The sequence below is a fragment of the Physeter macrocephalus genome, chromosome 3 (assembly GCF_002837175.3).
Source record: "Physeter macrocephalus isolate SW-GA chromosome 3, ASM283717v5, whole genome shotgun sequence".
Classification (NCBI taxonomy): Eukaryota; Metazoa; Chordata; class Mammalia; order Artiodactyla; family Physeteridae; genus Physeter; species Physeter macrocephalus.
The window spans coordinates 31,968,374-31,979,405 of NC_041216.1; the positions used below are offsets into that span (position 1 = coordinate 31,968,374).

Genomic DNA, 11,032 nt, shown 5'->3' on the forward strand with positions numbered 1-11,032 from the left:
CAGAGGGAGGCCCGCATACCACAAAAAAAAAAAAAAAAAAAAAAAAAAAGAAAAGTGTTTTTAGAGAGAGACAGTGGGGTCGCCTTCCATGTAAACAGAAGAGAGGTGGATGAGTTCTTCCATGTTTCAACTCTTAAGCAGCAATGGGTCTACAACTCAAGTTGGAAAAACTGATTAACCCACAAATTCCAAGTTCTCGTAGAAAAGTCTTCTCTTAAATACCAAAATATATGAGACCCCCCCCCCACTCTCAACTCAAACGCTTATCTTCGCAAATTCACAAAATTTATAAATAAATAGCAGGCAAGCTCTGAATTACACGTACCACGAATTCACTCCAGACAAACACACAGACCAAAACACCATGAAAGCTGACTCACATAAAACGAAGTTAAATCCTAGACGTACATATGACGAGAATTACCAGCAGGAGACGCAAGAGGTGACCTAACCACATAAAGCAACAGTAATTTCTACAAAAGCTGTTGGGTTGCATCACATGGCAAGTCTCCAAGTGCCAGAGCCCAGTTAACAGCGGTCACAGCCCTCAGCAGGTGCAGGTGGATGGTCAATGCAGTGGAGGCAGGACACGACATTGTCCCCAGCCCTGAGGGGTGGGGCATTTTTCTTTGGGGTCATGTCCTGCAAGTCCTGTCAGCTCCATCCTCTGGCTCCTTGGCGCCGGCCTGGGAGAGGACAGTGAGTGGGCAGGCCCCGCGGGGCTGCCTGAGGACTCGCCCACATCCAGGCAAAATGCTGAAATCCAGGGACAGGACATTTCTGTCTGACACGATGCTGGCCCCAGACGCAGAACAAGATGCTCTCGGGTAGGCTGTCTCGTATGGGCGCTTAGCGGAGCCGGGACTTAGGAGTTGTCCACTGCTGCCTGGCATCTGGCCCGTGGTCACCAAGTAAATTGGGTCCTCTCGAGGGCCGGCCTCATGCTAACGACCAGCCAGAAGCTGTCAGCTTCACCAGTGGAAGGCCGGCGGGGAGCACCCAGTGACTCGGTCTGGCCTCCACGCACCGGCTCGCGCAGCAGAATGGCTGCGCAGTGTCAGGAGCCGGGCGTCCCGGCCCTGCTCGGGGCGGTCAGGGGATGCCCTCCTTCCGCTGGCAGCACTGCGAGGGTGGCGCCGACCAGTCGTAGACGTAGGAGAGGCGCAGCTGCACCTCCCGCTTGCACAGGCGGCCCTCGCGTGCCAGCGTCCGGTGCTTCTCCAGCATGTCCTCCAGGCTCTGCTTGTGCGTCACCAGGTACTGGTTGTTGCAGCCGCGGGACTTGTACTCGGTGTCGAAGCGCGGGTCGTGCTCGCGCTGCACGTCCACCGGCGCCAGCCAGGCGCCCAACGACACGTCCTCGCTGTGCCAGGCGCGCAGGTACTCGCGGCTAAGGCGCAGGTAGCGCACAAGGTCGGCCGAGAGCACGTACCCGCCGCCCAGCGCGTAGGGCAGGTAGTAGTCGCAGAGCTGCCAAGCGGCCTCGCGCCAGCGGCCCCCGGGCCGGACGCGGCCGCGGCCCGAGAAGAAGCCCCAGTAGAGGCGGCGGCGGCGCGCGGGGTCGCGGGCACGCAGCTCGACCAGCAGCGCGTCCAGGCGCGCGAACGAGTCGTCGTCTGCCTTGAGCACAAACTCGAAGGCCACGTGCTCGTCCAGCCAGACCAGCATGGCCAACACCTTGGCCGTGAGGTTCTCGTACGCGTCACGCAGCGCGGGCAGCAGCAGCAAGTCGCCGTGCCGTGCCTGTTCGTGCTCCAGGGCGCGCCGCTCGTCGGCGCCCAACCCGCCGGTGCCCACGGCGAAGCGCGCCCACACGTCCCCGGGGCCGCCGCGCCGCGCCGCCAGCCACGTGCTGCGAACCACGCTGCGCCGCTCGGCCGCCCGCGGCGCGCTGGCCACCAGTACGGCCAGAAAAGCGGCGGCGCGCGCGGGGCCGAAGGGCGCGGGCGCGGCGGGGTCGACGGGCGCCCTGCAGCGCGCCAGGTAGAGCAGCGCGGCGCCGCCCAGCACCAGGGCGCTCAGGCCCAGCGCCGTTCGGTGCCGCCACGCGCGCCGCAGCAGCTTCATGGCGCGGGGAGCGCCGCGGACCGCGCCGTCGGGCTACGTGAACCCGCGTACGCTCCTCATTGGCCGCCCGGGAGGGTGGCGAGGCCGCTTCCGCCCGGGGGAAAGATGGCGGCGCCGGCATCGGCGCGGGGAGGTCGCGCCGCTCTGCGACCCGCCTCTTCCCGGAAGAATGATGGCCGCGGCCTAAGCGGTGGCCCGTTGGAGGCGTCGCGGGCGCTCGGGTCGCGCTCGGCGGATCCTGGGTGCGGCGAGGGAGGCCGGTGAGTGAGGGTCCCAGGACGTGACAACCCCTGCCCGGCCCCGGGGCGGCGGGAAGGCGGCGCGCCGCAGGCCGACGGGGCCTCGGGCGGCCGGCGTCTGCTGCCGGCCGGGCCCCTCGGATGCCGGGGTCGGGGGTCGGTGGAGCCGGGTCGGCGGCCGCGGCCCCGCCGTTCGGGGGATGGGGAGGGTCCAAAGTAAGGGTGAGGCCCGGGACACCCGGCTCGGCCCGGGACAGTCGTTGCCAACGCCGTGTGCGACTCCTGAAGCCGAGGACGGAGCTTTTAGAAAAAGCGTTTGCGTTTTAACGACGATGTACTTACGAGCTTCACCAGAGCGGGCACCAGGGCTGTCCAGGAGTCCGGGATGGGTCCCCCAGTCAGCGGAGCAGACCCTGCTCTGAAATCTCTTCCCCTGGGGCGGGAAGTGAGCGGCTGACTCCTGTGCTCACCACGGTACAGAATCGTTGTGAATGGAGGGAAATGCCCGACCTTCTGATGCCTACACGGTTGTGTTGGGGTGACTCTTTGTGCAAAATATCATGTAAATAACATTTCCTGTACTGTCCATCAAGATACGCAGAATGTGGGATTGACTGTTCTTCCCAGAAGAAAAGTCCGGTCTGTTTGGTGTTTATGGCCACCAGTCAGCAGAGTGGCGTTAAGGCCAGGAGGAAGTTGTCTTGGTTTGCTCGTGGGCTTGGGGAATATACGGGAATATACGCATCGTGGCAGAGCAGAAAGGCCTGCTGTGTGGACAGTGTGATGGGTGCTGGGGCGGTGTCCTCAGAGAGGGACAAGTGGGAGTTCCAGTAAACGTGGTTCGGCGGACGGTGACCACACAAGAGAGCACAGCTGGTGCGTTCTCGTGGGTGTGGGGAGGGTGCAGGCCCTCACAGACACGGAAAGAGGGACGTAAGGCCGCCCTTCCGTGAGAGTTGCTCCTCCAAGGAATGAGCCAGCTGAGCTGGGAGAGCAGGATCTCGTCCAGGGGTCCAGATAGCACCTGGGCCCAGAGGACCTGAAACCGACGGAATGCGTCTCGGGAGATAGTAGGGCGAAGGGTCTTCTGTCTCGGCGCAGAAAGAATTCACTGAGCCGCAGAGTGACAGGTAAGGAAAGAGTTTATCACCGTAGGACGCTTGTGAGAGATACAAGCGAGCAGGCGGGGAGCTCTGCCCTGAGAACTAAGCTACATTTTTATAGCCAAAGGAAAGTGGGCAGGGGAGAAGACCACCTTCTTTCTCATTCTTGACGTCACCCTTCCATCACCAGTTCCTCCTCCTCTTCGGGCGAGGGAGTTTTCTTGTCCCTACATGGTCAAACCGGGACTGTCATGGCGCAGTGGAAATGAGCGAAAAGGCGGTAACACATACTGCAATATGGTAAATCATCTCAGGTTTCAGTATAGTGTCACCTTTTCCTTGTATTTTTGTTTTTAGCCTGTGCAGAGGAGCGTGTCTTAGGAACCATTAACTTACTGACCTTACTGGGCAGGATGTGGGTCTCATTCCACCATTTTATTGTCCTGGGGCATGTCTTGTGTTTATGTTGCATGGTTTGTTGCTAAGCAAGCCTGCTTGGTTTTGTGGTTAAGCAAACGTGCTTTCTAGAGTGATTGTTAACTTACAGGGGTCTCCTGTACTTTTCCTTTTAGTTATGATCCCTTAGTGGGATTAACTATTTAGTCACCTGCTTTGTCCCTTTACTGTGTCTTTGTCAGACTGACTGAGGTGTCCCCCTGCCAGGGGAGGCGTTAGTCAGGAGCACGCAGGGTAGAAAAGAGGCATCAGAGAAGCAAGTGGTGGCGGCTGCTAGCCGGGGAGGGCCTGTGGCCCTGGCCTTGGCCTGCGCTGCCAGCCAGCACAGGCGCCTGCTTGGCCTGATGGAGGGCACCGTGGTTCGAACCCCTTGTGCCTCACCTGGACGCCACCCTGGCCTGGGGGGCTTCCCTCCGCTGCACCCTGTCAGGCTGCTGGAGGGGGGCCTCCGCGGCACCTGGGAGGGCCGGCAGGTGTTCGCCGGGTGGACGGGCTCCAAGAGGAACACGTTAAGGGGCAAGAAGGTCCTGAGGAGCCCAGTGGGGAAGTGGGGAGGGAACCTGGGGGAGGAGCCGTAGGGTGGGGGGGAGGCAGGCGGCCCGGGGCGGGAGTAGATGTGGGAGAGGCTGGGTGGCCGAGTGCTGGGCGTCAGCGCCTGTGGCCCTGGGATCCCTGACGTGGACAGAGGGTGGCCTTGTTTCTTCACCGCCAAGCCCGGGCACGCCCCGGGTGACAGACTTCCTGGGCACACTGGCCTTCTCGGTGTTCGTGTGTGAACATGAGCAAGGACGCCTGTGTCTCTGTGCGTGTGAGCACACGTGGGCGTACGTGTGTGTATGTGTGTATGTGGGGATGCGTGCCTGTGTATGTGTGTGTATACGTGTATATGTGCGTGAGTGCACCTGCGTGTGTGCGCCTGTGTGTGTACACGCTGTGTTTACGTATGTACGTGCGTGTGCACAAGGGTCATGGAGGTGGGGAGTGGGAGGGGTGGTGCCCTGCCCGGTGGGTTTGGGCTTCGCTGGCACCGGGCCCTCACAAAGCCTTGGGGTGGGGAGGCTGAAGCTGAGGCGGGCAGGTGCCTTCGTCAAGGTCCCGGAGCTCGTGAGTGCTGAGCTGGCATCTGGAGAGTGAGTTACGGTGACTCTGGAGCCAGCCTCCCAGGACAGCCGTGCTGGGGGCAGCTGCGGTGGGCCTGGAGAAGGGGCAGGGTTAGCGATGCGGGGCGTACCTTGAGGCAGGGCCACCTCTTCGTGGTTGGAGGGGGAGTGGAGACAGGAGAAAACAGGATGCCCAGCATAGGTCCTGGAAACCAAGGACTTCTACTTCGTGTTACAAAGTAAACGTCTCTTGCGCGAAGTGTTTGCTGGGGCTCCGTCAGCCGGTGGCTCTGGACCCTCTTCATGGACCATTAAGTGCTGGCTGGGACCTGGCAGCCCCAGGCTGCTGGCCACAGGCAGCTGTGCCAGCTGCAGGGCCTCGTGCGCTGCCCTGGGTGGTAGGCGGGCTGCGACCACCACCTCCTCACCTGCACCCCCCCCCCCCCAGCTCCCAGCCACACTTGCAGGCCATCCTGCAGCGCGGACCGCGGCAGCCATGACCTCCAGGCAGGCTCCCCACTGCGGCCTGGCTCCCCGCTGCCTCTGGCTCCTGGGGGCTGTGCTTCTGATGGACGCGTCCGCCCGGCCCGCCAACCACTCGTCCGCTCGGGAGAGAGTGGGTAACAGGGAGGAAAACGAGATCCTGCCTCCGGACCACCTGAACGGGGTGAAGCTGGAGATGGACGGGCACCTCAACAAGGATTTCCACCAGGAGGTCTTCCTGGGCAAGGACACGGACGGCTTTGAAGAGGACGCGGAGCCTCGGAGGAGCCGGAGGAAGCTGATGGTCATCTTCTCCAAGTAGGTGCTGCCGGGGCCTGCGGAGGGGCGCGGGGGGACTGGCCTCGGCCTCCCCGTCTCCCTGTTGGTCCAGTCGTGGCTTCGCGTGGCGCAGAGGTGACGAGGCCCCCCTCGGTGACATGCTGTGGAGGTGGTGCCGTGACACGTGCTCCTGGGAAGTTGGCAGCGTTGGAGCTGCGGGGCGTGCAGCCCTGAGCTGCGCCCTGTGTCCGGCGGGGGCTCAGGGGGCGTGGGGAGGGCTGCGTGGGGCAGAGGCACCAGCACCCTGCTGCCCGTGGAACTGGTCGCAGTGCCACTTAGAGGCAGGGCCCGTGGACACGGAGCCAACTGGCCTCACGCGTGCGGAGCTGCTGCTGGGCCCGGTCGGCTCCGCTCCGCCCCGCCGTCAGCACTCCAGTGAGCGTGTGTAGATGGGGCTGTACTGTTTTGCTGGCCTGGAGCCACGACAGGTTGAGGTGATGGGGGGACAGGGCCCACGGGGCAGGTGGTGGGGAGGGTGAGGGGTTTGGCCCGGGGACACCAGGCGGGTGGGTCCGCCAGGCCCGATGGGTCTGCTCTCTGCATGCATTGTGGGTTAGGTGCCCGCCGGCCGTGGGCTGGTCCGTGGCTCTGCCTCAGCGCTGGCCTGGCAGGTCCCAGGCTCTCGGTACTGGCGACACGGTGGCTGCCGGGGTCACGTGCCAGGACCCAGGATGGGTGGCTCTTGGTTTCAGAAAGGAGACTGACTCTCTTGTGGGGGGCTGTGCGTGCACACGGGTCATGAGGCCGGGGGACCAGCTCAGGCAGCGTCCCCGTCTGTGAAGTGGGGGACCAGGGGCGGAAGCAGTGGTCCCCCAATGTGCCTAGCTGGCGGCCTGGCCCCCTGGATGCTCCCTCTTCAGTTTGAGGAACTGATCCTCAGCGACTGAAGTGACCGAAACCTCGTCTGGTGCCCAGACCTCACTGTCTCGTGAAGCCAGGAAGGAAGCTGTGAGCGGGGCCACAGGGCACGTGGCTTCTTCCAGGGATCAGGAGGGGCAGCTGCGTGCAGCGGGCCGAGGGGTCCCCTGGAGTGGGGAGGAGTGGTGACAGAGCCTCCCTCACAGCCGCTCTGGGGGTGGGAGTGGGGTTCAGGTGCGGAGAGCAGATCTCCGGGAAATGCAGAAAACCGGGCCCTGAGGGGCAGGGCGTCCTGGGGCCGTTGCAGCTGTGCTCGGCTGCATCCGCCCATGTTGCGTGTCTTCCTTACACGTCCCGTGTCTCGCGGGTTGTCATCGGGGAGCGTCTAGCCCGTGTTCACCTTCTCAGTCAGACCCCCCCAGAGCCGTCCCACTTGGAGGTGCCACCAAGGGCCCTGTGGAGTCCCCTGGCAGCTGCTGTTGCCTCCCCTGCACCCTGCCCGGGGCAGATCAAACACGTAGCCTCAAGACCTAGTTTTGAACAAATAGAAGTAGCGTTGCACAGCGCTTCTTAAGTGAGGTTTTTATTCTGGAGTGGTTTTAGGTTTACAGAAAGATGCAGACCGAGGCGCACTTGTGGAAACTGAGACGCCACGGTGCTCCGTTACTGTTGCCCGCGCTCCAGGCTGCAGGTCACGCGCTGCCTCAGGGCCCTCTTTCTGCCCGGGGTCCCATCCGGGAGCCTACTTTTTCGTGACCTTGACGGTTTTGAGGAGGACTGCTCAGGTGTTTTGTAGCATGTCCCTGATTTGGGGTTTGTCTGCTGTGTTTTCTCCTGGTTAGACAGGGATTGTGGTTTTTGGAAAGAAGACCCCAGAGGTGAGGTGGCGCCCTCGTCACATCACGTCAGGGCACCTGACGTCCGCACGACATCACGGGGGCTGTCGGCCTGGTCGCCTGGCCCAGGGGGCATCTGCCAAGGAGTGTCGCTCCCTGTCCTGGCCTCCCGTCTCTCTGGCAGCCACTCGGGGCAGCCCACCCTCCCGGGGGTGGGAGCGGAGCTCAGGGGAAGACCCACCGGTGGTCTGGGATCCCGTAAGGAGGATGGACTCGTGGGCGTTGGCTGCACTTTGGTGCGGACGCAGCTCCGCGCTGTCGGCTTGGCTGCTCTCCTCGTTCCAGCCTTGGCCGCCGGGACCTGGCGTTGTCCTCCCCTCCCTCGCCCCGCCCCTTGTTGGGAGCGCTTCCTTCCTTCCTTGCACTGCCAGCCACTCCAGCTTCACTTCGTCTTGTGTGTTCCTGCCTCAGCCCTAGAATCACCCAGTTCTCCGGGGAGCGCTGCTTCGTTTCACGGGAGAGTGGGAGTTAGAAACCAGGACCCGGCAGCGGGTGTGGGCGCTGCTGCTGGGGTGTCATTGCCTGTAGGCCTCTCCTGTGTGTATGTGTGTGTGTGCCAGCCCGTGCATGCACGTGTGTTCTGACCCATGTCCACGGGTGTGCACTAGCCATGCACACACCCACGTATGCACGTGAGTGTGTGCAGAGTGTACAGCTGCCGGCACGCTTGCACCTACAGCTGTTTCTTTGTCTCGCTGGCTGTGTTTGTGCGAGTAGACACGACCGCGCTCCAGTGTCTGAGCTCCAGTCCTGTTACCAGGGACTCATCGTGAGCCCCAGGTGTGTGGATCTGTGCAACTGGGTTGACGATCCTCCCCGTCCTGCAGCAGGGGGGAGATTTGCTCCCCTCCCAGTGGTCCCGAGACTGATGGGGTAGTGGCACTGCCCAGCGTCCTCCCTGATGGCCCCACCGTGTCCCCCACATCCCCCCCGACTTGTCCTGCCTCACTGTTGGGCGGGATGTGTTGCTGTTCGTGGTGGTTTCGTGGCTGCGCCTGCAGAACCCCTCTGGCCACCCTTCTGTCCATCCACCCGTCTGTCGGGGTCCTGGAGGCCTCGCCTGACGCGTCTCGTGGGCCTGCAGGGTGGACTTGAACACCGACAGAAGGATCAGCGCCAAGGAGATGCAGCGCTGGATCATGGAGAAGACGGCCGAGCACTTCCAGGAGGCCATCGCGGAGAGCAGGGCGCACTTCCGTGCCGTGGACCCCGACGGTGACGGTACGGCCAACCTCGCCCTGACCCTGACGGCCTGAGGCTGCTGCCGGAGGGCGGTGCCTGGAGGTGGTGGGGGGGTGGGCGGGGTGCTCCAGGCCGAGGGCCCAGGAACGAGGAGGTGAGAGGCAGGAGGGGCCTGCAGGCGCCGCCAGGGAGACACTCCAGTCCGCGTGCGGGCGAGGACCGCGGGGCTGGGCTCTGGCGTGAAGCGTGGAGCCGTGCTTTGCTGCTCCTGCCCCTACAGGTGCCCTCAGCACAAGGATTTTGGATCGATGGCTTAACGTGACTAGATACGTCTTTTGAAAAACGTTCGTGTTGGGACTCCCCTGGCGGTCCAGTGGTTAAGACTCCACACCTCCCACGCAAGGGGCTCGGCTTCGATCCCTGGTCGGGGAACTAAGATCCCGCGTGCCCCACGGCGCGGCCAAAAAATAAAAAAGCGTTCGTTGTTCCACTTCCCAACAAGTTGTCTTGCTCTTTCAGGCCGTGTGTCATGGGATGAGTACAAGGTGAAGTTTTTGGCGAGCAAAGGCCATGATGAGAGAGAAGTTGCTGATAAGATAAAGAATAAGTGGGACCTGAACGTCGACGAGGAGAGTAAGGGCTCGGCCTCCCGTGGCCAGCGTGGCGCGCGTGACAGCACAAATGCCGGGAGGGAAGTGGGTGAGGTGGGTGTGGCCACAGCCGGGCGCTCCCGCGGGGCCACTAGGCAGAGCCCCCAGGACCCTCCAGGTGCCGTGGGTGGGTAGGTGCGGCCGGCGGCCTCAGGTGGGCTTGAGCTCCGGGGAGGAGGTGGCGGAAACACCGGAAGCAGGTCTCAGCTGGCACAGGTCCTCGACGCCAGACGAGGTCCGGCCCCGGGAGTCGGTGCGGCCTGTGGGGGCTCCTGCCTGAGGTGCCTGGAGGCCGCGGTCCCGGCCGGCTCTCCCCTTAGCTTTTCAGAGACGTTCCTTTAAAAACCCGTCTCCCTGGTACAAAGTTTGATGCCTTTTAGCTAAGTTCTGAAGCACCACTGAAGAGTTCTTGCGACCTTCACTGGTTACTGTCTCCAGCTCTGTGCCATCGCGTCCCGCCCGGTGGTTCGTTCGCAGCCGGGAGTCGGGTTCGGCTCGCGGGGGCTCTGTCAGTGCGCCGTGTGCTCCTGTGTTCTCTGGCTCGGGCTTCACGGGCGCGTCGCGCCTGCTTTCGTCACCCAGCGTGTCGTTCTTTCTCGATGGACACGTGTGTGCCGGGTTTTTACTGGGACGTCTCTGTACCTGGGACGCCTCTGTACCTGTGGCGCTACCCTGTTTGTCTCACGTTCACCTGGCCGTCAGGGTTGTGTCATGGCCCCCTGTTGGTGTCTGTGGCCCTTCCCGCCTCTGCTTTGTGACGGCTGCCGCTGTGTTCTTTGGTTCGGGGATGTTCGTCACTGTTACGTCTGTAGATGTGCTGTGGGCGCCACTGTTCTCCGTCAGGGTTGGTGTTTTTAGCACTGAACTCTCTTGTCTGTCATCCAGGTTGCAATCTGTGCCTTCTTTCTGTGTGCACTTGCTCTTTAGTTTTTAATTCCAAATTTCGCTTGTTCCCTGCTGTTGTGCAGGGAAGTGATTGGCTTCTGTATGTCAGCCTTCCATTCTGTAGCCTTGCTGTGCTTGCTCAGTGGTTCCAGGAGTTTCTTGTTGATTCTTTTGGGTTTTCTACATAGGCGATCGTGACATCATTGAACAAAAACGGTTTATTTCCTCCTTCCCAATCAGCGTCTCTTTTATTCCTTTTCTTGTCTTAGTGCATCAGCTAGGACTTCCCATCGCGATGTTGAAGAGCAGTGGTGAGAAGGGCCATCCTTGCTTTAAATCTGAATTTAGTGGAAAAGCTTCGACTTTCTCACCATTATGATCTTAGCTATAGGTTTCTTGTGGATGTTCTTTATCAAGGTGACGAGTCCCCTCTGTTCCTAGTCTGCTGAGAGTTTTCGTCATGAATGGGTGTTGGATTTTGTCAGATGCTTTTTTGCATCTATTGATACGACCACGTGATTTCTTTTCATTAGCCTGCTGATGTGAGTATCAGTTGAATTTCAGACGTTGAACCAACCTTGCCTACGTGGGATAAATCCCACTTGGTTGTAATGTATAATTCTTTTTGTACGTTGTTGGGTTTGATCTGCTAATGTTTTTTTTTTGTTTTTTTTGTTTTTGTGGTACACGGGCCTCTCACTGTTGTGGCCTCTCCCATTGCGGAGCACAGGCTCCGGACGAGCAGGCTCAGTGGCCATGGCTCACGGGCCCCGC

General features: G+C 61.4%; 2 protein-coding genes across 3 annotated transcripts in view; one reads left to right on the top strand and one right to left on the bottom strand.

Annotated features, from left to right (window-relative positions):
• Nucleotides 1-45: 45 nt before the first annotated feature.
• B3GALT6 (beta-1,3-galactosyltransferase 6) lies at nucleotides 46-2,078 on the bottom strand. Its single transcript, XM_024125672.3, has one exon. The coding sequence runs from the start codon at nucleotides 2,065-2,067 to the stop codon at nucleotides 1,093-1,095; it is 975 nt and encodes a 324-aa protein (XP_023981440.1). The 5' UTR covers nucleotides 2,068-2,078; the 3' UTR covers nucleotides 46-1,092.
• A 134-nt stretch (nucleotides 2,079-2,212) lies between these two features.
• The window catches only part of SDF4 (stromal cell derived factor 4), a 13,778-nt gene continuing 4,958 nt past the window's right edge, over nucleotides 2,213-11,032 (top strand). Inside the window, exons 1-5 of one of the 2 annotated variants that reach the window (XM_028488015.2) lie at nucleotides 2,213-2,327; nucleotides 5,414-5,766; nucleotides 8,259-8,321; nucleotides 8,626-8,762; nucleotides 9,243-9,356. In XM_028488015.2, the coding sequence (XP_028343816.1) occupies nucleotides 5,462-5,766; nucleotides 8,259-8,321; nucleotides 8,626-8,762; nucleotides 9,243-9,356 (619 nt within the window). In that variant the 5' untranslated portion in view covers nucleotides 2,213-2,327; nucleotides 5,414-5,461. The remainder of the gene's footprint in view (nucleotides 2,328-5,413; nucleotides 5,767-8,258; nucleotides 8,322-8,625; nucleotides 8,763-9,242; nucleotides 9,357-11,032) is intronic. The other variant, XM_024125757.3, reaches the window with a different exon arrangement.

Bases quoted from the DNA above. Each gene is read 5' to 3' on its own strand.
- B3GALT6 (XM_024125672.3), bottom strand. From the start codon at position 2,067: ATGAAGCTGCTGCGGCGCGCGTGGCGGCACCGAACGGCGCTGGGCCTG.